General features: G+C 38.7%; 1 protein-coding gene across 1 annotated transcript in view; it reads right to left on the bottom strand.

Moving 5' to 3' along the window:
* The window catches only part of CD38 (CD38 molecule), a 73,290-nt gene that overhangs the window by 10,189 nt on the left and 37,331 nt on the right, over positions 1-25,770 (bottom strand). The window contains exons 4-5 of the mRNA XM_021938323.2: positions 19,260-19,395; positions 2,354-2,439 (exon numbers count right to left, since the gene is read on the bottom strand). Of these exons, the coding sequence (XP_021794015.1) occupies positions 2,354-2,439; positions 19,260-19,395 (222 nt within the window). The remainder of the gene's footprint in view (positions 1-2,353; positions 2,440-19,259; positions 19,396-25,770) is intronic.

Consider the following 25,770-nt stretch of genomic DNA (forward strand, 5'->3'; position numbering starts at 1 on the left):
TCAGAGTTCTTGAAGCAGTTGCTCCAATCTGTAAGTGAACAATGTTCAGTGTGACAGTTCATAGAGCTGGTGGTTCAGTGGTTCAGAAGTCAGAAGTCCAAATGAATAAGAAGAATGTCTAGAGGGGGAAGATGAAAGTGTTTTCTCAGTGTCATGCACTGCAGACACTATGCTTCATTTAGTGGGAGCAGGTGGATGATTCAGGGATAAGGGAAATGGGAACACCACAAAAGGGGAAACTGGGGAGAGAACAGGGGACCCTCAGGCCTGGAAAAGCACAGAGAGAAAGGAGGGCTGAATAAATGAATGAATAAATATGCTTGAGCAAAGAGTCTTATTTCTTCATGCAAGAAACATTCAGCAGGAATCTTTGTTAGACTTTGGAAAAAATGAAATGAACAAAATAAAGTGTTCTATGTGCTCCCTCCAGGAGGCCTCCCCAACCCCTGGGACTAGTTCAGGTCCCCTTCTCTGACTCTGACAGCATCCTACATTCCTTCCACATTATCCAACTGTATTGTATTATAATGATGAGTTTAACCTACCCACAAAAATTAAAAATTAAACAAAAAACCCTGCCTCTGTTATCAGAAAAAGAAAGGGATAAGTCTGAAAAAAGAAGGCCATCCACATATGTCCATGAGTGATTGGCAAAATAAAGGTGCTGGTAGCTCACAAGGGCAGGACGCCTTCAATCACATGCAACTCTGTATTCCTAGTGCCAGGGACTGAGTGGGGAACACAAGGAGGTTCTTGATACACATAAAATGTGACTTGGCTTTAAAAGAGTTTAGCACCAGCACTGTCCTAAAACATACCATAGAGTAGTGAAATGGAAACTATTCTCAGAAAAGCCAACCAAACAAAAACTATAAAGTACCCATGACTGTCCACTGTCCATAGTAAGTACTCAATAAACTATTTTCGAAGTGGGTGGATTTTGAGTTACATTATAGGATAGTGGTATCTCATTTAAACATTGCAGTAACCCTATGGAACAGGCAAATTTTGATTTCCATTTGACAAATGAGGAATCGGAAGATCAGAATGAGTAAAAGAATCTGCCCGAGTCTAAACCTTACAACTTCCAGGCTGTTTTTCTGTTTCCATCATACCAGGGTTTACATAAATCCCCCTAAGACACAGGTTTAGCTAGGTACCAACCTAGAGTTAAGATCAAACCTGTCCTGTAAAAGATAGAACCAATAAGCAGATTCAAAGAACAAAATTGAAGAGCATGGCTTTGGAATCAAGAAGACCTAGGTTAGGCTCTTGAGTCTGCAACTTATTAGCCCAGGGAACTTGGATGAGTCACTTAACTTCTGAGTATTAGTTTCTTCACCTTTAATGTGGGGATTTGTCATACTACCTATGAGGATGACTCAATGGGAATGACAGAGGAACGCACTTCAAGGCTTGTCACAGATATGCTGCTAGGATTTGAATGTATGTGTCTCTTATGTTGAAACCTAAGACCAATGTGATGCTAATAAGTGGTGAGTCCTTTAGGAGATAATTAGGCCCTAAGGGCTCTGTCCTCATGAATGAGATTAACACCCTTATGAAAGGGCTCCAGGGAACTAGCTAGGTTCCTTTGGTCCCTCTGCCTCTGCCATGTGAGGACACAGCAAGAAGGCACCATAGATGATAGCTATGTTAATTACCCTGATCTCATCACTATACCTTATATGTATCACCACATCACTACATACCCCATAAATATGTAAAATTATTATGTATCAGTTTTTTAAAAAAATAGGTAGAGGGCGGAGTGGTGAGTATTTCCCAGCCTAGATTCTGAATCTGGAGTCAGACAGCTTGGGATAAACTCCCACATATGCCTCTTACTAATTCTGTACATTTAGTAGATTCCTTATTTACTTGTACCTTCACGTTGTTATGTGTTAAATGGGCACAATACTCATGGCACCTGCTTCACAGGGTGCTGATGAAGATGCAAGTTCTTAGTTCATGTAAATATCTGAGGACTGTATCTGCCGCATAGTAAGGGGTCTATACATGTAGATTGTTACTACTGTCCCAGGAATCTAAGATTGACTAATACCCGAATCAGAGGATTAAACCAAGCCCCAGGTTGCTGGTGCCAAAGTCAGACACCATGTGTACACGCAAGATTCTGCAACTGGAGCCCATGGACCCTCTAAGAATGTTCTAAAATTGGATGTGTAAATTTTCTGGCATGTACTACTGTACCTTTTTCTCAGGAATGAATCCTATATTTTCATTTCTAAAAGTATCTGTAATCCAAAAGTGTTAAAACCAAGCACTGACTGGATGACATCTTAAGTTCTGTGGTCTCCAAAGCTCTAGAATTTCACTGCTTGGTACTTACCCTGCGGGAAACCGTTTTCCAGAATACCGAAACAGGGTTGTTGCTGCAGTCCTTTCTCCAGTCTGGGCAAGATTGATAGTTTATTTCTAAAAGACACAGTTTGGAGAAAATAAAGTGGAAAAGAGAGAGTATAAATAAGCTCTACTCTTCCCTGGCTGTTCAATCATGGTGAAACCATTTTCCAATGTGTCACTGCCAAGACGGAGGCTGGAGAATGGACACATTTTGACCCAATTTAACTAAGTGTCCCCTGAATTCCTTCCAAGTTCTTACCTAATCTTCCAAATCCCAGATGGGAACACAGTGGCAAGTTTTGAGTCATGATTCTGGGAAATGCTAGCAAAAGTTCATCTGACAGAGACAAGCCCTCTACATTATCCCCAGTCCAGGAAGAATTAAGAGGTAAAACCAGTCCTTTAGTGGTTGCTTTTGCCAACTGCTTTTCTGCTTCCTGACAACTCTTGCTGAGTTTTCTGTCCCACCTTCTTAAGTCTTCATCACTTACTCTCAGATGTCCTCAGGGTCTTCCTACACTTGCCCTCATCAAAGTAGTCTTATCCCTGAGCGAAGTACAATAGACATAGAACATGAATACATAGTTTCTGTGTCACTTCTCCCAAGGATATCTGCTTTAATGCACATTTATTGAGTTTTAGTTCTTAGAGGTAGAAAGATAAAACAGAAAGATAAATTAGATGGGAATTTTGCCTTCAGAGAGCACATGATATAGTAATTCTAGGAGTCTTATTATGATTCAATGTTTAAAACCAAAACCACACAAATATAAAAGAAACATTCCCGTGTATAGATATAAATAATTATTGTGGAGTCAAAAGGAATTATCTTCCCAACAGAGGTAAAGATGTTGATGGTGAAATGGACATACATTTTGTAATGTGGTTTAAGTATATATGTTTTCATGAATATAAACCTCTTTTATCTTCACAACCACATCTGGAGAGAATTCTCTCAGTTTGTCATGTTTCCTCTCCCAATAGGATTCTTCCCCATTGCTGTCTGCCATTATAATAACATACCATTAAATAAAAATTTAAAGTTAGGAATAAAAACAAAAAGAAGAAAATTTGACAAGGAACAGAAACAAAATCAAGAATATAAAAAAGGCAAGAGAAAAAAAAGGAGATTAAAAGGTTATGGAATAAATTAAGAACTTCATAGTAAAACAAATAGGCTGAATGCAGTGGCTTACACCTGTATTCCCACTTTGGGAGGCCAAGGCAGTTGAATCGCTTGAGCCCAGGAGTTCGAGACTAACCTGGGCAACATGGTAAACTCTGTCTGTATAAAAAATACTAAAATTAGCTGGGTATGGTGGTGCACACCTGTAGTCCCAGCTACTCAAGAGGCTGAGGCAGAAGGATTGCTTGAGCACAGGAGGTTGAGGCTGCAGTGAGCTGAGATTGTGCCACTGCACTGCAGCCTGGGTGAGAGAGAGAGAGACAAGAAAGAAAGAAAAGACAGGAAGAAAAGAAAAGAAAAGAAAAGAAAAGAGAAAAGAGAAAAGAAAAGAAAAGGAAGGAGAGAAAGAAAGAGATAAAAGAAACAATGAAAAAATGGTAACAAATACATAAATAAATAATAAACAAGGCAAAACTAAATCTGATTAAAATGTTGAGAAAAAAGTAAGCCAAAATATTAAAAAATTAAAATATAAAAATCAGGTCTTTTTACTCTTCTGCCTTCTGCCATGTGAGGACGTAGCCACAAGCAGAAAGCAAGTCTTCACCAGACGTTGACTTTGCCAGTGCCTTGATCGTGGCCTTCTTAGCCTCCAGAACTGAATACTTAAAGCCTAGAGGAGTGACATCAGCAAGATGGCAGGGTAGAAAGTCTCAGACTCTACTCCCACTAAAGTTCAACTAGCAATTATCCCAGACTAGGATGTCTTTCTAAAGGCTCCAATACTTGTAAACAAACTTGAGACACCTACATGGTCCATAGAACTGAATGAAAACCAAATTGGATGGGTAAGAAGAATGATCTCACTTTAACTATGCCACCCCTTCCCCTCCCTCAAAAGAGGACACAAAGCCAGATGGAGAGAATTTTCCTGGGCCATGGTTTCTATAAGGGGAAAGAGAACCAGATGCAGTCATCCATCTTCCCTAGCATTTCAAGATGCTTCCCAGGAAAGCTCACTCCAGTCTCCTCTCATGGGGAACACTGAGGATACCAGGACAACTAGACTGCACCAGCTTAGGTAGAAACAAAGAAAGGATGCAGAAGTCACAGTGATCAGCACGTGGACCTTGATGATATCTCTGTGTTTCTGCCAGCTGTGGCATCCTATGGGAAACAGCAGCCAACTTCATGGCCCCAAACAAGCTGAGCTGGTCTCCTTCAGAACCACTTGGGGAAGTTCAGTCTAGCTTAAGTTCCTAGATAGCTAGATTCCATGCCTAGCCTCAGAGATCAACCCAGTGACCCAACCCAGGCAGGTAGATGACTGCCTTTGCCCATCCTAAAGAAACATAAAGGCTAGATTTAATTGATCCAGGAAGTCAAGCAGTGGCTCCACTCAGCCAAAATGCCTGCCAATGACCTACCCAGGCAGGGAAACTTTTACCTCAGTGCATTTTGGAGAAGCATCAGAGTTAGTCCCAGTTGACCTGGAAGGTCAAACAGCTGCTCACTTCAGCCAAAGCCAACCGCATGGCTCCATTCTCAGGAAGGTGATCCTCAGCTGCACATTTCTAAGGAGCATAGCCTCTTATCTTGCCTGTCTACCTAACCTTGGAGCCCAGCCTGAAGTGCTGCTGAACTTAAGATACCAAATATTGTAATTGTCTGGCCAGGAAATACAACCTATGAATGATGTGACTAGAAGCCATCACAGTACCCAGCCAGCAGCTATAAAACAATGAAACCACAAGGAAGACAATAAGAGAAGAAGAAAGAAACACTGTATCTAAAAAAGCAGAAAACAATTAATAAAGTGGCAGTAGCAATTCTTTACCTATCAGTAATTATGTTGAATGTAAAAGGATTAATTCTTCAACAAAAAGAGGGAATGAATAGATTTTTTTTTTTAAGATCCAACTATGTGCTGCAAACAAGAAACTCACCTCACTTTTAAGAACACATATAAACTGAAAGTGAAGGAATGGAAAAACATATTCTATGTGAATGGAAACTAAAAGAGATCAGGAGTAGCTACACTTATATCAGACAAAATAGACTTTAAGTCAAAAACTATAAAAAGAGACAAAGAACACTGTATAATGATAAAGGGGTCAAGTCATCAAGAAAATATAACAATTGTAAATATACATGCACCCAACATTGGAGCAGCTAAATAAAAACAACAAACATTTAAGGTTCTGAAAGGAAAAATGTAAGGCAAAAATAGTAGCGAACTTCAATACAACACATATTTAAGGATCTGAAAGGAGAGATACATGTAAGGCAAAAATAGTAGGGAACCTCAATATCCACTTTCAACAACAGACAGATCATTTAAACAGAAAATTAATAAGGAGACAACAAACATGAACAATACTTTAGACAAAATGAACCTAACAGACCTTATACATCAGCATCAACACTATCCAACAGCAATGTAATACACATTCCTCTCAAGCACACACAGAATATTTTCTAGATTAGGGCACATATTAGGACACAAAAACAAGCCTCAGCAAATTTAAGAAGGTTAAAGTCATATCAAGTATCTTCTCTGACCACAATGGTAGAAAACTGGAAATCAATAAAATAAGAAATATTGGAAAATTCACAAATATATGGAAATTAAACAGCATGTTCTTGAAAAACCAACGGGTCAAAAAAAATTAAAAGGAAAATTAAAAAATACATTGAGACATGAAAATGCAAATACCATATACCAAAACATACGGGATGGAGCAAAAGCAGTTCTAAGAGAAAAGCTATAGTAATAAATACCTACGTTAAGAAAGAAGAAAGATCTCAAAAAATACACAACATTATGGAAGGAAATAATAAAGATTAGAACAGAAATAAATAAAATAGAGACTAGGAAAACAATACAAAAGATTAACAAAATGTAGAATTTTTTTTTTGAAGAGATGCACAAAACTGAAAATATTTAGCTAGCTTAACTAAGAAAAATGAGAAGATTCAAATAAATAACATCAGGAATGTAAAATGAAGACATTACAATGGATATCACAGAAATACAAAGGGTTGTAAGAGACACTATGAACAATTATTAATATATGCCAACAAGTTAAATAGCACAGAGGAAATGGATAAGCTTCTAGACACATAAAACCTACCAAGACTGAATCATGAGGCAGTGAAAAAGCTGAATAGGAATAATGAATAAGAAGATTGAACCAGTAATTTAAAAGCCATCTAAGGAAAGACCAGGACCTGATGGATTCACTGCTGAGTGCTATTATATCAAACATTTAAAGAACTAATTCCAATCCTCCTCAAACTCTCAAACTCTTCCAAAAAGTTGAAGAGGAGAAAATATTTTCAAATTCTTTTCATTAGGCTAGCATTACCCTGATAGCAAAGCCAGACAAGGACCCTACAAAAAAAGAAAATTACAGGTCAAGATCTTTGGTGAACACAGATGCAAAGATACTCAACAAAATACTAGCAAACTGAATTCAACAATATGCTCAAAGGATCATCCACCATGATCAAATGGGATTTATCCGTGGGATACAAGGATGGTTCCACATACACAAACTTTAATAAACGTAATATATCACATTCACGGACTAGAGAACAAAAACCATGTGATCATCTCATTAGATTCGGAAGAAGCATTTGAAAAATTCAACATTGTTTTATAATAAAAACTCTCGCCAAATTAGGTATACAAGGAATGTACCTCAATAAAATAAAGGTCATATATGAGAAGACCACAGCTACCTTATACTCAATGGTGAAAATTTAAAAGCCTTTCCTCTAATATCTAGAACAAGGATGTCCATTCTTGTCACTACTGTTCAACATAATAATGGAAGTTCTTGTAGAGCAATTAGGTGAGAGAAAGGTAAGGCATCCAACTAAAAAAAAAAAAAAAAGTGAAATTGCCACTGCTTATTGATGCCGTAATTTTATATACTTAAAAACCCTACTAAAGACTCCAGCAAAAAAACTGTTAGAACTGACAAATATAGTAAAGTTGAAGCATGCTAAGTCAACACACAAAAATCAACAGCATTTCTGTACATTAGCAACAAACTAGCTGAAAAGCAAATAAAGAGAATAATCCCATTTCAATAGCTACAAAAAAAACCCCACAAGTACTTAGGAATAAACTTAACCAAGAAAGTAAAAGACCTGTACACCAAAAACTACAAAATATCGATGAAAGAGATTGAAAAAGACACAAATACATAAAAAAATATTCCATGCTCATAGATTGGAAGAATTAATATTGTTAAAATGTCCATACTACCCAAAGAGATCTCCAGATTCAAAGCAATCTCTGCTGAAATTCCAATATCATTTTTCACAGAAATAGAAAAAACAATTATAAAATACATGTGAACCCACAAAAAAATCAAAATAGCCAAGGTAATCATGAGCAAAGGGAACAAAGCTGAAGGCATTACTCTACTTGATTTCAAACTAAAGGTATAATAATTAAAACAGCATGGTGCTGGCCAAAAAAAACCAGACATATTGACCAATATGTCTGTTTAGAATATCTCTGTTCTAATAGAATACAGAGCCCAAAAATAAACTCATGCATGAATAGTCAATTGATTTGTTTTACAAAAGTGGCAAGAATACACAATGAGGAAAAATATAGTTTCTTCAATAAACGGTGTTGTGAAAACTGAACACCAACACACAGAACAATAAAATTGGACCTTTATCTCATATCATACGCAAAAGCCAACCAAAAAATTGACATAAATTTTAAGTTTAAGATTGATTTAAGTAAATTAAATAATTAAATGGAAGACCAGAAACTGTAAAACTACTAGGAAAAAACTATCTTAGTCTGTTGGTATGTCACTATACAGGAATACCCAAGGCTGGGTAATTAAAAAAAAAAAGTGTTTACTTGGCTCATCATTCTGCCAGCTGGGAGGTTCAAGGCTGGGCATCTGCCTAGGGGTTCAAATTGCTTCTACTCATGGCAGAAGGTGAAGGGGAACCAGTGTGTGCAGAGATCACACAGTGAAAGAGGAAGCAAAAGAGAGGGGAGGGGCCAGGCTTTTTTCAACAACCAGCTCTCATGGGAACTAAGAGAGTGAGAACTCAAGGATTAACCAAGCCATTCAAGCCATTTGTAAGGGATTTGCCCCCATGACCCAAATACTTCCCATTAGGTCTCACCTCCAATATTGGGGATCAAATTTCAACATGAAGTTTAAAGGATCAAATATCTAAACTACAGCAAAAACATAGGGGAAAAACTACAGAAAATTGGTCTGGGCTATGATATTTTTGGATTTAACCCCTAAAGTGCAGGCAACACAAGCAAAAATTGACAAATGGGATTACATCAAACTAAATTGCTTCTGTATAGCAAAGGAAATAATTAACAGCATAAAGAGACAAACTTGGGATTATGGATTGAGAGAAAATATTTGCAAACCATACATCTGATAAGGGGTTAATATCCAAAATATATAAGGAACTCAGACTTGAGAGTGGAACAGATGGAGTAATAGAAGGCTCCACCAAACATCCCCTTCACAAGATACCAATTAAACAACTATCTACACAAGAAGAGCACCTTCATAAGAACCAAGAATCAGAGGGGCACATATAGTACCTGATTCTAACTTCCTATCACTGAAAGAGGCACTGAAGAGGTAGGAAGAACAGTCTTAAATCACCAATGCCACCTACCCCTCTCCCACCCCCCAGCAGTGGCTGCTTGGTGCGGCGAGTGATTCTGTGTGCCAGGGAGAGGGAAAGCATAGCAATTCCGAGGCATTGAACTCAGGGCTGCCCTGTTATAGCAGAAAGCAATACCAGACCAAACTCAACTGATGCCTATCCCCGGAGGGAACATTTAAATAAGCCCTAGCCAGAAGGGAATTATCAATCCCAGCATTAGAAACTTGAGTTTTCACAAGCCTTACTACTGCAGACTAAAGTGCCCTGGGGCTCTAAGTAAACTTAAAAGGCAGCCTAGGCCACAACGACTGCAACTCCTAGGCTAGTCATAACGCTGAACTGGGCCCAAAGCCAGTGGACTAGGGGTACATATGACCTACTGAGACACCAGGCAGGGTAGCCAAGGGAGTGCTGGCATCGCCCCTCCCCTATCCCCAGGCTGGACAGCTCATGCATCCAAAAGGTGTCCCTTCCTTCTGCTTGAGAAGAGGAGATGGACAAGTGGGGAGGACTTTGTCTTGCATTCTTGGATACCAGCTCCAGCCACAGCAGGATACGGCAGAATTATGAGGCCCCATTTCCAGGCCCTGGCTCCCAGATGACATTTCTAGGCACGCCCTAGGCCAGAAGAGAACCTGCTGCCTTGAACAGAAGCAGCCAGACCTGGCGGGATTCATCGCCAGCTAACTGAAGAGCCCTCGGGCCCTGAAAAACCAGAAGTGATACCCAATTAGTATGTCATGGGCCTTGGGTAAGACTCTGTGACTTGCTGGCTTCAGGTACAGCCACAGAGAGGTAGAGCACTAGCTGGACTTGGGGTACATGATTCCAGGATGTGGCTCTTGGATAGCATTTCTGGGCCTGCCCTGGGTCAGAGGGGTGCCCACTGCTTTGAAGGGTGAGTCCCAGGCCAGGCAGCACTAACCACAAGCTGACTGAAGAGCCCTTGGGCCTTGGAATATTAGCAGTACACTGGCAGTACTCCCTGTGGGCCTGTGGTGGTGGTGGCCATGAGGTGAGGCTCCTCTGCCTTAGAAAAGGGGAAGACAGTATGGGAAGGACTGTGTCTTGTGGTTTGAACGCCAGCTTAGTCACAGTACAATGCAATACTAGGTAGACTTCTAAGGTTTCCTACTCTAGTCCCTGGCTCCTGGATGGCACCTCTGGACCAACCCTGAAGAGAAGAACACCGGTCTGGCTGGCTTTCTCACCTACTGATTGTAGAGCCCCAGAGCCTTGAGCAAATATAGATGGCAGTCAGGAAGTGGTTACAGCAGGCCTTGGGCAAGACCCAGTGCTATACTGGCTTCAAGTCTTACCCAGCAAAGTCCTAGTTGTGGTGGAGTGTGTCACCAGCTTTATGTGGGTCAGAACAGAAAGCGAGAGACTCTGGGAGAAAGTAAAGGGACTAGAAAAAGAATCTCTGCCTGGTAATCCAGAGAATTCTTCCAGATTGTGTCCAAGACCATCAAGGTGGTATCTCTATGAGTGTGTGAAAGACCCACAGTATTACTAGGCTTGCAGGGCCCCCTACAGCAGATACAGCGTAGATCACAACATCTGAGTCCTTTAGAATATCTGGAAAGTCTTTCCAAGGACAAGTACAAACAGGCCCAGGCTGTAAACACTACAATAAATACAATGCCTAGACACAGAAAAGCATCTACAAGTATCAAGACTATCCAGGAATACATGACCTCACCAAATGAATTAAATAAGACATCAGAGATCAATCCTGAAGAAACAGAGATATGTAAGACAGAGAATTCAAAATAGCCGTGTGGGCAGCAAGCACCCAGGTGCCGAGGCAAGAGATCGAGGGCACGAGCTGTTCCAGTATGATAAAATACATAAAATAAGAATAGTTATACTAGATACAGATCATAGATATGATTATATATGAATATCATTAATCATTAGTGTGCAGCAACTATTCTTTGTTCCAATATTATAATAATCCTCGCTCTACAATCATAACCTAGGAAAAACCGGCCATACAGAGATAGGAGCTGAGGGGACATAGTGAGAAGTGACCAGAAGACAAGAGTGTGAGCCCTCTGTCACGCCCAGACAGGGCCACTAGAAGGCTCCTGGGTCTAGTGGTAACGCCAGCATCTGGGAAGACACCCGTTGCCAAGCAGACCATGGTCTAGTGGTAGCGTCAGTGCCAAGGAAAACACCTGCTACTGAGCAGACCAGGAAAGGGAGTCTCCCTTTCCCCGGGTGGAGGCGTTTAGAGAAGACTCTACTCCACCACCTCTTGTGGAGGGCCTGACATCAGTCAGGCCTGCCCACAGTTATCTGGAGGCCTAACTGTCTCCCTGTGATGCTGTGGTTCAGTGGTCACGCTCCTGGTCTGCTTTCATGTTCTGTTCTGTACCCCTGGCTCTGCCTTTTAGACAGCAGTAGCAAAATTAGTGAAAGTACTAAAAGTTTCTGACATGCAGAAATGAGGGCGTAAGCGTCTTCTCTCTCTCTCTCTCTCTCCCCCTGCCTTGGCTGCCAAACAGGGAAGGGCCCTCTGTCCAGTGGACATGTGACCCACGTGACCTTACCTATCATTGGAGATGGCTCACACTCCTTACCCTGCCCCCTTGTCTTGTATCCAATAAATAACAGTGCAGCCTGGCATTTGGGGCCACTACTGGTCTCCACGTCTTGGTGGTAGCAGTCCCCTGGGCCCAGCTGTCTTTTCTTTTATCTCTTTGTCTTGTGTCTTTATTTCTACAATCTCTCGTCTCCGCACACGGGGAGAAAAACCCACCGACCCTGTGGGGCTGGTCCCTACATAGCCGTGTTGAGGAAACTGAAAGAAATTCAAGATAACATAGAGAAATAATTCAGAATTCTGTCAGATAAATTTAACAAAGAGATGGAAATAATTTAAAAGAATCAAGTAGAAATTCTGGAGCTGAAAAGTGCAATGACAAACTGAAGACTGCACCAGAGTCTTTGTATAGCAGAACTGATCAAGCAGAAGAAAGAATTTGTGAGCCTGAAGACAGGCTATTTGAAAATACACAGTCAGAGGAGACAAAAGAAGAATGAAAAACAATGAAGCACACTGGAAGGATCTAGAAAATGGCCTTAAAAGGGCAAATCCAAGAGTTATTGGCCTCAAAGAGGAGGTAGAAAAAGAGATACGGGTAGAAAGTTTATTCAAAGCGATAATAACAGAGAACTTTGCAAACCTAGAGAAAGATATCGATATCCAAGTACAAGAAGGTTATAGAACACCAAGCAGATTTAACTCAAGAAGACTGCCGAAAAGCATTTGATAATCAAACTCCCAAAGGTCCAGGATAAAGAAAGGACCCTAAAAGCAGTAAGAGAAAAGAAACAAATAGTATACAATGAAAGAAAGGATCCTAAAAGCAGTAAGAGAAAAGAAACAAATAGTATACAATGAAAGAAACGATCCTAAAAGCAGTAAGAGAAAAGAAACAAATAGCATACAATGGAGTTCCAATACATCTGGCAGCAGATTTTCCAGTGGAAACCTTACAGGCCAGATCAGAGTGGCATGACATATTTAAAGTGCTGAAAGAAAAAAAAAAAAAAAAAGCTTTTACCCTAGAATACTATATCTGGTGAAAATATCCTTCAAACATGAAGGAGAAGTACAGACTTTTCCAGACAAACAAAAGCTGAGGGATTTAATCAATACAAGACCTGTCCTAGAAGAAACGCTAAAGGGAGTACTTCAATTAGAAAAGGATACTAATGAGCAATAAGAAATCATCTGAAGGTACAAAACTCACTGGCAATAGTAAGTACACAGAAAAGCACAGAATGTTGTAACACTGTAACTGTGGTGTGTAAACTACTCTTGTCTTAAGTAGAAAAACTAAATGATGAGCCAATCAGAAATAATAACTCGAATAACTTTTCAAGACATACACAGTACAATAAGACATAACTAGAAACAACAAGTTTTATAGTGGGGGAATGAAGTTAAAGTATAGAGTTTTTATTAGCTTTCTGTTTGCTGCTGGTTTGTTTCTTTATGCAAACTGTGTTAAGTTGTTATCAGCTTAAAATAATGGGTTATAAGATACTATTTGTAAGCCTCATGGTAACTTCAAACTCAAAAATATATAACAGTACACAAAAAATAAAAAGCGAAAAACTAAAAAAATCACCTTCACTAAAAGGAAGACAGAAAGGAAAGAAAGAAGGAAGAGAAGACCACAAAACAAACAGAAAACAAATAACAAAATGGCAGGAGTAAGTCCTTAACTTATAAATAATAACATTTACATCAAATGTAAATGGATTAAACTCTACAATCAGAAGGCACAGAGTGGCTGAATGGATAAAAATGAAACTAGACCCCTATCTCAAATCACATACAAAAATAAAATCAAAATAGATTAAAGATTTAAATCTAAGATCTCAAACTATGAAACTACTACAAACTACTAGAAGAAACCATTGTGGAAACTCTCCACGACATTTGTCTGGGCAAAAAAATTATTGAGCAATACCCCACGAGCACAGGCAATCAAAGCAAAATGAACAAACAGGATCACATCAAGTTAAAAAGCTTCTGCACAACAATGGAAACAATCAACAAAGTGAAGAGACAGCCCACAGAATGGGAGAAAATATTTGCAAACTACCCATTTGAGAAGGCATTAAAAACCAGAATAGATAAGTAACTCAAACAACTCTATAGGAAAGAAATATAATAATCCAATTAAAAAATAGGCAAAAGATTTGAACAGACATTTCTCAAAAGAAGACATACAAATGGCAAACAGGCATACAAAAATATGTTCAAATCATTGACCATCAGAGAAATACAAATCAAAACTATCATGAAATATCATCTCACCCCAGCAAAAATGGCTTTCATCCAAAAGTCAGGTAATAACAAATAGTGATGAGGATGTGGAGAAAGGGGAACACTTGTACACTGTTGGTGGGGATGTGAATTAGTACAACCACTATGGAGAATAGTTTTGAGGTTTCTCAAAAAAATAAAAATAGAGCTATTATACGATCCAGCAATGCCACTGCTGGATATATACCCAACAGAAAGAAAATCAGTCTATGGAAGAGATATCTGCACTCCCATGTTTATTGCAGCACTGTTCACAATAGCCAAGATATGGAAGCAACCTAAGTGTCCATCAGTAGATAAATGGATGAAGAAAATGTGGTATTTATACACAGTGGAGTACTATTCAGCCATAAAAAAGAATGCATTCCTGTCATTTGCAACAACATGAATAGAACTGGAGGTCATTATGTTAAGTGAAATGAGCAAGACACAGAAAGATAAACATAGCATGTTCTCACTTATTTGTAGCATCTAACAAATCAAAACAACTGATCTCATGGACACGGAGAATAGAAAAATGGTTTCCAGAGGCTGGGAAGTGCCGCGAGACATTGGGGGCAGGTGGGGATGGTTACCAAAAACTAGTTAGAATGAATAAGACCTATTATTTGATAGTACAATGTGGTGACTGTAGTCAATAATAATTTTGTTGTACATTTTAAAACAAGTTTGTCTAACCCGTGGCCCATGGGTCTCATGCAGCCCAGGACAGCTTTGAATGCAACCCAATACAAATTAATCAACTTCCTGAGAAATTAGTTTTTTTGCGATTTTTTTTCAGCCCAACAGTTATCATTAGTATTAGTGTATTTTATGTGTGGCCCAAGACAATTCTTCCAATGTGGCCCAGGTAAGCCAAAAAATTGGACACCCCTGTTTTAAAATAACTAAAAGAGTAAAATTGGATTGTTTGTAACATAAAAGATAAATGCTTATGGGGAAAGAGACCACATTTTTCATGATGCAATTATTATGCACTGCATATCTATATCAAAACATCTCATGTACCCCACAAATATACACACCTATTATGTGTGCACAAAAATTAAAAATTAAAAACAAACAAAAACAAAATACATAAGGAACTCAAACAACTCAAAAACAAGAAAAAAAAAAAAAGAATTTAAAGGTGGACCTGAATAGACATTTTTCAAAAGACATACAAATGGCCAACAAATATATTTTAAAAGGCTCAAGTTTCCTAATCACTAGGGAAATAAAAATTAAAACCACAATGAGACATCATCTCACATCTGTCAGAAGGGTATAATCAAAAAGATGAAAGATAACAAGTGTTGGCCAGAATGTGAAGAAAGGGGTTTATTTGTACACTATTGGGAAAGTAAATTAGTATACCCATTATGGAAAATGTGATGAAAGTTCCTCAACAAACTAAAAATAGAATACTACCATATGATCCAGCAATTCCACTTCTGGGTATTTACCCAAAAGATTTCAAATCAGTTTGTCAAAGAAATATCTGCTCCCCCATGTTCATTGCAGCACTATTTACAATAGCCAAGATATGGAATCAACCTGAGTCCATCAACAGATGAATGGATAAATAAAGTGTAGTATATATACACAATGGAATATTATTCAGACTTTAAAAAGAAAGAAATTCTGTCATTTGCGACAATGTAGATGGAACTGGAAAACAATATGCTAAGTAAAATAAGCCACACACAGAAAGACAAATGCTGCATGTCCTAACATATATGGAACCTAAAACAGTCAAGTTCATAGAAGCAGATAATAGAATGGTGGATACAGAGGCCAGAAGTTGGAAGGAATGGGAAGATGATGGTCAAAGAGTACAAAATCTCAATTAGACAGAAAGGGTTTTTAAAAATATTTATTGCACAGCATGGTGATTGTAGTTAACGATAGTGTGCTGTACATTTCAACATTGCTAAGACAGTAAACTTCACATTTTCTCACTACAAAAAGTAGGTATTTGAGGCCAGGCATGGTGGCTCACACCTGTAATCCCAACACTTTGGGAGGTTGAAGAGGGTGGATGGCTTGAGCCCAGGAGTTCAAGATCAGCCTGGGCAACATGGTGAAATCCTGTCTCCAAAAAAAATACAAAAAATTAACCAATTGTTATTTTTTGTTATTTTTTGGCATGCACCTGTAGTCCCAGCTACCTGGGAGGCTAAGGTGGGAGAACCACCTGTGCCTGGGAGGTCAAGGCTGCAGTGAACTGTGACTGCACCACTGCACCCCAGCCTGGGTGATAGAGTGAGACCCTGTCTCAAAAACTAAAAAAAGTATTTGACGTGGTGGATATGTTAATTAGCTTGATTTAATTATCCTACATTGTATTCATAAATTCATTTTGTACCCCACAAATACATACAATTATAAATTGTCAACTTAGAATAAAAATGAAATAAATATATATACATCAGGAACTTGAAAGATAATCTATAAAATAAGAAGAAATTAAAAATTGAGGCCAAAGTATTAGAATATAGAGAAATAAAACTACATATATATAATTCAATTTAAAAGAAGGCAAAAATAAAGAAGTCTGAGCTATAAATAAATCAGTTCTTAAAAATAAATTATTTCATTTTCTCTACTTTATTTCAATAAAAGTTGAAGTAACAAATTGAAAAATAAAAGGAAAGAAGTCTACTGTAAATACATTTGAAAGCTAAAAATGTTAAATAAATGACCAATAAAACAGTCATTTTTAAAAAGGAAAACATGGGACATGGGAAAAACTATAAAATCTAAAAAGATTAATGGAAAAACATATTTATATTACCATATTCTAGGTGGGAAGACTCAAGATTTAAATATGGAAAACATTTTAAACATTGTGAAAGTAAAAATACTAGGTGGAAATACAGAAGAATACTTCTCTAAGAACATCTTTTTAAGGAAGATATGAAACACAGAAGCTATAAGGAAGAGAACGGACAGGTTTTCTGCATTTCTGGTGGCAAAAGACAGACCATAAACACTACGTAAAGTCCAAAGTAAGAAAAACAGATTTCCACCTTGAGCCAGAAAGTGGGCAGAAAAACATGGCGGTTAAGAGCAACGTTTCTCAAGTTAATCTGAGTTTGCTTCGTGCTTTGCCATTTAGCGGCTGGCAAGTTACTTAACTCCATGTCTCAGACTTCCTCTCTCTAACATGGGATCACCATATGAGCTCATGGGGCCATGGAGGATTAAATGAGTGACTACATACATAGCACATGGAACACTGGCTCTTTGTGAGTACTTAATACATAGTAGCTCTTATTAATGTAGAAAGAACTTCTACTAATTAGAAAATAATAGATATCCCAGTACAGATGGTCGAAATACATGAACTGCCAGCTCACAGAAGAAACAGAAAATCTACCTTTTATGTATATATAGTAGCCTCACTATCAAAGAAGTTCAAACTAAATTGAGATATTATTTTCTTCTCAAATGAGCCAAAAAATTTTAAAGTAACAACATCTGGTGTTAGTGGGCATATAGGTAAATAAACTATCTCATATACATTCTTTATTTTTCTTTTTTTAGTATAAAATAGAGATGGGGTCTTACTATGTTGCCCAGGCCGGTCTTAAACTCCTGGGTTCAAGTGATCCTCCCTCTTCCACCTCCCAAAGTACTGAGATTGCAAGTAAAAGCCACTGTACCTGGCCTCATATATACTCCTGATGAGGGTATAGTTACCATCTTTTAAATGACACGTTATCAGTTTCTATTACAATTTATCCTTTAACATTGAAGTTTCATTTGTAAAAATTTATCATTCAAGTATGTGTGTGTGTGTGTGTGTGTACACAAAAGTGTTTCTTACAACAGTGATACAATAGCAACCAAAGCTAAAGCAACTTAATATCCATTAATAGGATTCTTAACCATAAAGCCTTTAAAAAAAGTATAGCTATCTTTATACCTACTAATTTTAAGTGAATAAAGCAAGTTGCACAACAGTATGTGTACATTTTAAACATACATGCTTACATTAGCATAGGGAAAAGTCTGGAAGGATCTATATCAAATTGTTGACAATAGTTACCCTTTGAGAAGTGATGTGGAGGTAGGACGGGAAGGGAAAATTCAGAGCGACATTTGCTTTTTTCTTTTATGCATTTCTGTAATGTGCAAGTATTTGTTTTTTCAAATAATCATGGTTTATTTTTGTAATTGAAAATAATGCAAACCTGGGACAAAGAAGCTATAATAAGATAAGCTTTTAAAAATAAACAATGAAAAGTAGTAAAAATAAGAATAAAACTATATAAAGTAAAAATATCCACCATACAAACAAAAAGGAAAAAAAAAAAAAAGAAGTGAAAACTGCAATAGGGTTTTGGTTGTAGGAAATCCCTTCCCATGGTGAGGTATTGAGACTTTCTGGGCAGGATAAGGCTACATCTGAAAAATGATGGCAAAGCCAGTGCCTCAGATGGAAGAGTCCAGTCCATGGCTACTGTGATGATTCTGAAGAACAAGAACCTTGGTCTAGGTCCCACTGAGACCTCATCCCGTTCTAGAATTCTTTGGACCTGAATGATGACCTTACAGAGAGCAAAATACCAAGAATTCAGAAGCAGGCTATGTGAGCACTCAAAAGAAGGGAATTAGGGGGCATGGGCAATCCCAAACTCTGAAGTCAATTTTTCAAGAAAACAGGGAATGCTACTTTACATCAGCCTGAGATGCCATTAAGGGTAGTGCTATAGTTTGGATATTTAACTCTCTAAACCTTATGTTGAAACTGGATCCTCAGTGTTGCAGCTGGGGACTAGTAGGAGGTGTTTGGGTCATAGGGATGATCCCGCATGAATGGCATGGTGCTGTCTTTGTAGTAATGAGTGAGTTCTTACTCGACTAGTTCCCAGGAGAGCTGGTCATTATAAAGAGCCTGGCATCTCCCCTGACGTCTCTTTGCCTTCCTCCCTCACCGTGTGATCTCTGTACAGGCCAGCTTCCCTTCCCCTTCTCCATGACGGAAACAGCCTCAGGCCCTCACCAGAAGCAGATGCTGGTGCCCTGTTTCTTGTACAGCCTGCATAACTGCGAGCCCAATAAACCTCTTTTCTTTATAAATTACCCAGCCTCAGGTATTCCTTTATAGCAACACAAACGGACTAAGATAAGTATAGATGGCATCAGGGTGGGTACCTGTGGCTCTGTCCTCCACACTGACCGTTCAGGGCCCCCAGCAGAACTCACTCTGTTCACCCTAGACATCCCTGGGCAATCCCACAGGGCCCAGAGCCTCACCGAAAGTGTTGAATTCTCCACACCATGTGAGGTCATCAGCAAGGTAGCCTAGCAGTGTGTCCTCCAGGGTGAACATGTCCCGCTGGACCTGTGTGAACTGATGGGCCAGATCTTTTATTCTGCTCCAAAGAAGAGTCTAAGGAAGAATAAATACAATCTATTACTGAGATCAACTTAGCATGACAAAACAAAATAAATCCATGGTTTTGTAAATGAAACGAGAACAGAACGTATCAAAGTAAATCACTCATAGTATGAATAAGAATTGTTGTATGCATCAATGATTTCTGAGTGCACGAGAGTGTAGGGGTGAGAGAGAGAGTGTGGGTGTGTGTATGTGTGTGTGTGCGTGTGTTCTAGGTCATAATGTAAATGTTTATTTTTATTCTAGGTTGCAGTCAAAAAAGTCTGAAAGTCACTGATCAAAATCTTATAATCAACATGGGATCACATCTGGAGGTGGCATTAGAGAGTTACAATATTCCTAAGCTTATCTCCAAAAAAACTTTGTCTACATGCTGTTTTCAGGAAGATGTGCTCTTTGATTCTTAAAGAACTATATAACCCCTTCCAAATTCCCTAAATATTCCCTACCCCTACCAAAAAAAAAATACAATAGATTTTTTGTATTTAAGGGTTCCTCTTAAAGGTACAGAGAGTCAAAGTTCAGAATTATATTCTGTTTTATGAATCTATTTTTTTATTTTTATTTTTATAAGTTCCAGGGTACACATGCAGGAGGTGCAGGTTTGTTACATAGGTAAATATGTGCCATGGGTTTGCTGCACCTATTAACCCATCACCTAGGTATTAAGTCCAGTATGCATTAGTTATTTTTCCTAATGTTCTCACTCCCCTCACCCCAACCCCAACAAGCTGCAGTGTGTGTTTTTCCCCTCCCGGTGTCCATGTGTTCTCATTGTTCAGCTCCCACTTATAAGTGAGAACATGTGGTGCTTGCATGTTCCTGTGTTAGTTTGCTGAAGATATGGCTTCTGGCTCCATCCATGTCCCTACAAAGGACATGATTTTATTCCTTTTTATGGCTGCATAATATTCCATGGTGTATACGTACCACATTTTCTTTATCCAGCCTATCATTGATGGGCATTTGGGTTGATTCCACGTCTTTGCTATTGTGAATGGCATTGCAATGAACATATGTGTGCATGTATCTTTATAACAGAATGATTTTTATTCCTTTGGGTACATACCCAGTAATGGGATTACTGGGTCAAATGGTATTTCTGGTTCTAGATCTTTGAGGAATTGCCACACTGTCTTCCACAATGGTTGAACTAATTTACATTCCCACCAACAATGTAAAAGCATTTTTATCTCTCCACAATCTCACCAGCATCTGTTGTTTCTTGACTTTTCAATAATGCCATTCTGACTGGCATGATATCGTGGTTTTGATTTGCATTTCTCTAATGACCAGTGATACTGAGCTTTTTTTCATATGTCGTTGACCACATGAATGTCTTCTTTTGAGTCTGTTCATGTCCTTTGCCTACTTTTTGATGGTGCTGTTTATTTTTTTCTTGTAAATTTGTTTAAGTTCTTTTTAAATTCTGGATGTTAGACTTTTGTCAGATGGATAGATTGCAAAACTCTTCTCCCATTCTGTAGGTTTTCTTTTCACTCTGATGATAGTTTATTTTGCTGTGCAGAAGCACTTCAGTTTAATTAGATCCCATTTGTCAATTTTTGCTTTTGTTACAATTGCATTCGGCAATTTCATAATGAAATCTTTGCCTGTGCCTATGTCCTGAATAGTATTGCGTAGATTTTCTTCTAAGGTTTTTATAGTTTTGGGTTATACATTTAAGTCTCTAATTCATCTTAATTTTTTTATGACTTGCAAGGAAGGGGTCCAGTCTCAATTGTCTGCATATGGCTAAATAGTTCTCAAGCACCAGTTATTAAATAGGGAATACTTTCCCCATTGCTTGCTTTCATCAGGTTTGTCAAAGATCAGCCAGCTGTATATGTGCAGTTTTATTTCTGAGATCTCTACTCTGTTCCATTGGTCTATGTGTTTATTTTCGTACCAGTACCATGCTATTTTGGTGTCTGTAGCCTTGTAGTACAGTTTGATGTTGGGTAGTATGATGCCTCCAGCTTTATTCTATTTGCTTAGGATCGTCTTGGCTATATGAGCTTTTTTTGGTTCCATATAAATTTGAAAATAGTTTCTTCTAATTCTGTGAAGAATGTCAATCATAGTTTAAAGGGAATAGCATTGAATCTATAAATTACTTTGGGCAGTATGGCCATTTTCACAATATTGATGCTTCCTATCCATGAGGATGGAATGTTTTTCCATTTGTTTGTGCCCTATCTGATTTCCTTGAGCAGTGGATTGCAGTTGTCCACGAAGAGGTCCTTCACTTCCCTTGTTAGCTGTATTCTTAGGTATTTTATTCCCTTTGTGAATGGGAGTTCATTCATGATTTGGCTTTCTGCCTGCGTGTTGTTGGTGTATAGGAATGCTTGTGATTTCTGCACATTGATTTTGTATCCTGAGACTTTGCTGAAGTTGCTTATCAGCTTAAGAAGCTCTGGGGCTGAAAACCGGCACAAGACAAGGATGCCCTCTCTCACCACTCCTATTCAACATAGTATTGGATGTTCTGACTGGGGCAATCAGGCAAGAGAAAGAAATAAAGTCTATTCAAATAGGAAGAAAGGAAATAAAATTGTCTTTGTTTGCAGATGACATGTTTTCTAGTTATAGGATCATGAGTTTGCCAGTATTTTATTGAGAATTTTTACATTGATGTTCTTCGGGATATTGGCCTGAAATTTTCTTTTCTTGTTTTATCTCTGCCAAGTTTTGGTATCAGGATGATGCTAGTCTCATAAAACGAGTTAGGGAGGGGTCCTGCCTTTTCAATTTTTTGGAATAGTTTCAGAAGAAAGGGTATTAGTTCCTCTTTGTAACTCTGGTAGAATTCAGGTGTAAATCTGTCTGGTCCTGAGCTTTTTTTTTTTTTTCCTGGTTGGTATTTATTACTGCCTCAACTGTAGAATTTGTTATTGGCCTATTCAGGGACTCAACTTCTTCCTGGTTCAGTCTTGGGAGGGTGTATGTATCCAGAAATCTATTCATTTCTTCTAGATTTTCTAGTTTATTTGCATAGAGGTATTTATAGTATTATCTGATGGTTGTTCGTATTTCTGTGGGATCAGTGGTGATATCCCCTTTATCATTTTATTGTATCCATCTGATTCTTCTCTATTTTCTTTTTTATTAGTCTAGCTAGTCATCTATCCATTTTATTAATTTTTTTTTCCAAAAAACCACCTCCTGCATTCATTTATTTTTTGAAGGGATTTTTGTGTCTCTATCTCCTTCAGTTCTGCTCTGAGCTTGGTTATCTCTTGTCTTCTGCTAGCTCTGGGATTTGTTTTCTCTTGGTTCTCTAGCTCTTTTAGTTGCGATGTTAGGATGTCGATTTGATATCTTCCTAGCTTTTTGATGGGGGCATTTAGTGCTATAAATTTCTCTCTTAACACTGCTTTTATTGCATCCCAGAGATTCTGATACATGGTCTTTTTCCTATTAATTTCAAAGAACTTGTTAATTTCTGGCTTAATTTTATTATTTACCCAGAAGTCATTCAGGAGCAGGTTGTTCAATTTCCATGTAATTGGTTTTCAGTGAGTTTCTTAATCTTGAGTTCTAATTTAATTGTGCTGTGGTCTGTGAGACTGTTATGATTTTAGTTCTTCTGCATTTGCTGAGAAGTAATTTACTTCCAATTGTGTGATCAATTTTAGAGTAGATGCCATGTGGCACCAAGAGTAATGTATATTCTGTTGCTTTGTCATGGAGAGTTTGGTAGATTATCTATCAGGTCCACTTGATCCTGAGCTGAGTTCAGGTCGTGAATATCTTTGTTAATTTTCTGTCTTGATGATCTGTCTAATATTGACAGTGGGGTGTTAAATTCTCCCACTATTATTGTGTGGGTATCTAAGTCTCTTTGTAGGTCTCTAAGAACTTGTTTTATGAATCTCAGTGTTCCTATATTGGGTGCATACATGTTTAAGATAGTTCTCTCTCCTTGTTGAATTCACCCCTTTATCATTATGTAATACCGTTCTTTTTCTTTTTTGATTTTTGTTGGTTTAAAGTCTGTTTTGTCATAAACTAGGATTGCAACCCCTGCTTTTTCCATTTTCCATTTGCTTTGTAAATATTCCTCCATCCCTTTATTTTGAGTCTATGTGTGTCTTTGCATGTGAGATGGATCTCTTGTACACAGCACACCAATTGATCTTGACTATCCAGCTTGTCATTCTATGTCTTTTAATTGGGACATTTAGCCCACTTACACTTAAGGCTAATTTTGTTATGTGTGAATTTGATCCAGTTATCATGATGCTAGCTGGTTATTTTGAAGACTTGTTTATGTAGTTGCTTCATAGTGTCATTGGTCTGTGTACTTCGGTGTGTTTCTGTAGTGGCTGATAATGGTTTTTCCTTTCCATATTTAGTGCTTCCTTCAGGAGCTCTTGCAAGGCAGGACTGGTGGTGATGAATTCCCTTACCTTTTGCTTGTCTGAAAAAGATTTTATTTCTCCTTCATTTATGAAGCTTAGTTTGGTTAGATATGAAATTCAAGGTTGGAAATCATTTTCTTTAAGAATGTTGAATTTTGGCCCCCAGTCTCTTCTGGTTTGTAGGGTTTCTGCTGAGAGGTCTGCTGTTTGTCTAATGGGCTTCCCTATATAGGTGACCTGCAGAATCTGATGATTATGTGTCTTGGGGTTGATCTTCTCATGGCGTATCTTACTGGGGTCCTCTGGATTTCCTGAATTTGAATGTTGGCCTGTCTTGCTAGGTTGAAGAAGTTCTCCTGGATGATGTCCTGAAGTGTGTTTTCCAACTTGGTTCCATTCTTCCTGTCTCTTTCAGGTACCCCCAATCAGTCATAGGTTCTTTTTACATAATCCCATAGTTCTCAGAGGTTTTGTTCATTCCTTTTCATTCTTTTTTGTCTAATCTTGTCTGCATGTCTTATTTCAGCAAGATAGTCTTCAAGCTCTGATATCCTTTCTTCCGTTTGGTCTATTCAGTTATTGATACTTGTGTTTGCATCGTGAAGTTCCCATGTTGTGGGAACTTTTTCAGCTCCATCGGGTCATTTATGTTCCTCTCTAAACTAGTTATTCTCTTTAACAGCTCCTGTGTTTTATCATGGTTCTTAGCTTCTTTGCAATGGGTATGAACATACGCCTTTAGCTCAGTGAATTTCATTATTACGCATCTTCTGAAGTCTACTTCTGTCAATTCATCCATCTCAGCCTCAGCCCAGGTCTTTTTTTTAACATTGGGTAAATGTAGCTAGTATCTTTGGTTTTTTTATACTTTAAGTTCTGGGTTACATGTGCAGAATGTGCAGTTTTGTTACATAGGTATACATATGTCATGGTGGTTTGCTGCACCCATCAACCCATCATCTACATTAGGTATTTCTCCCTAATGTTATCCCTCACCTAGTTCCCCTCTCCAACATGCCCTGTTGTGTGATGTTCCCCTCCCTGTATCCATGTGTTCTCATTGTTCAGCTCCCACTTATGAGTGAGAACATGTGGTCTTTGGTTTTCTGATCTTGTGATAGTTTGCTGAGAATGATGGTTTCCAGCTTCATCCATGTCCCTGCAAAGGACATGAACTCATTCTTTTTTATGGGTCTCAGCCGAGTTCTATGCCCTTGTTGGAGATGTGTTAAAATCATCTGGAGGAGAAGAGGCACACTGGTTGAGTTTTCAGCATTTTTGTGCTGATTCTTTCTCATCTTCATGTATTTATCTACCTTTGATCTTTGAGGTTACTGACCTTTGGGTGGGTTTTTGTGGGGTCTTTTCATTGATGTTGTTGCTTTCTGTTTTTTCTTTTAGCAGTCAGACCCTTTCTTCCATAGGGCTACTGCAGTGTGCAGGGGTTCCACTCCAGACCCTATTCACCTGGGTTCCTCCCACACCTGAAAGTATCACCAGTGGAGGCTACAGAACAGCAAAGATGACAGCCTGCTCCTTCTAAAAGCTTCATTCCAGAGGGGTACCGGCCTGATGCCAGCCAGAGCTCTCCTGTATGATGTGTCTGTCAACCCCTGTTGGGCAGTCTCCCCCAGTCAGGAGACACAGGGGTCAGGGATTGACTTGAGGAGGCAATGTGTCCTTTAGCAGAGTTGGTGTGCTGTGCTAGGAGAATCCCTTTTGTCAGGATCAGCTGCTGTCTTCAGAGCCGGCAGGCAGGAATGATTAAATCCACTGAAGATACGCCCACAGCCGCCCCTTCTGCCAGGTGCTCTGTCCCAGAGAGATGGAGGTTTTGTCTGCAAGCCCCTGACTGGGGTTGTTACCTTTCCTTCAGAGATGCCCTGCCCAGTGAGGAGGAATCTAGAGAAGCAGTCTGGCCACAGCCACGTTGCCACACCCAGTCCAGACTTCCCAGCCTCCTTAGCACTATCAGGGGAAAACCGCCTATTAAAGCCTC

Source organism: Papio anubis, chromosome 3 (genome assembly GCF_008728515.1).
Source record: "Papio anubis isolate 15944 chromosome 3, Panubis1.0, whole genome shotgun sequence".
Taxonomy (NCBI): domain Eukaryota; kingdom Metazoa; phylum Chordata; class Mammalia; order Primates; family Cercopithecidae; genus Papio; species Papio anubis.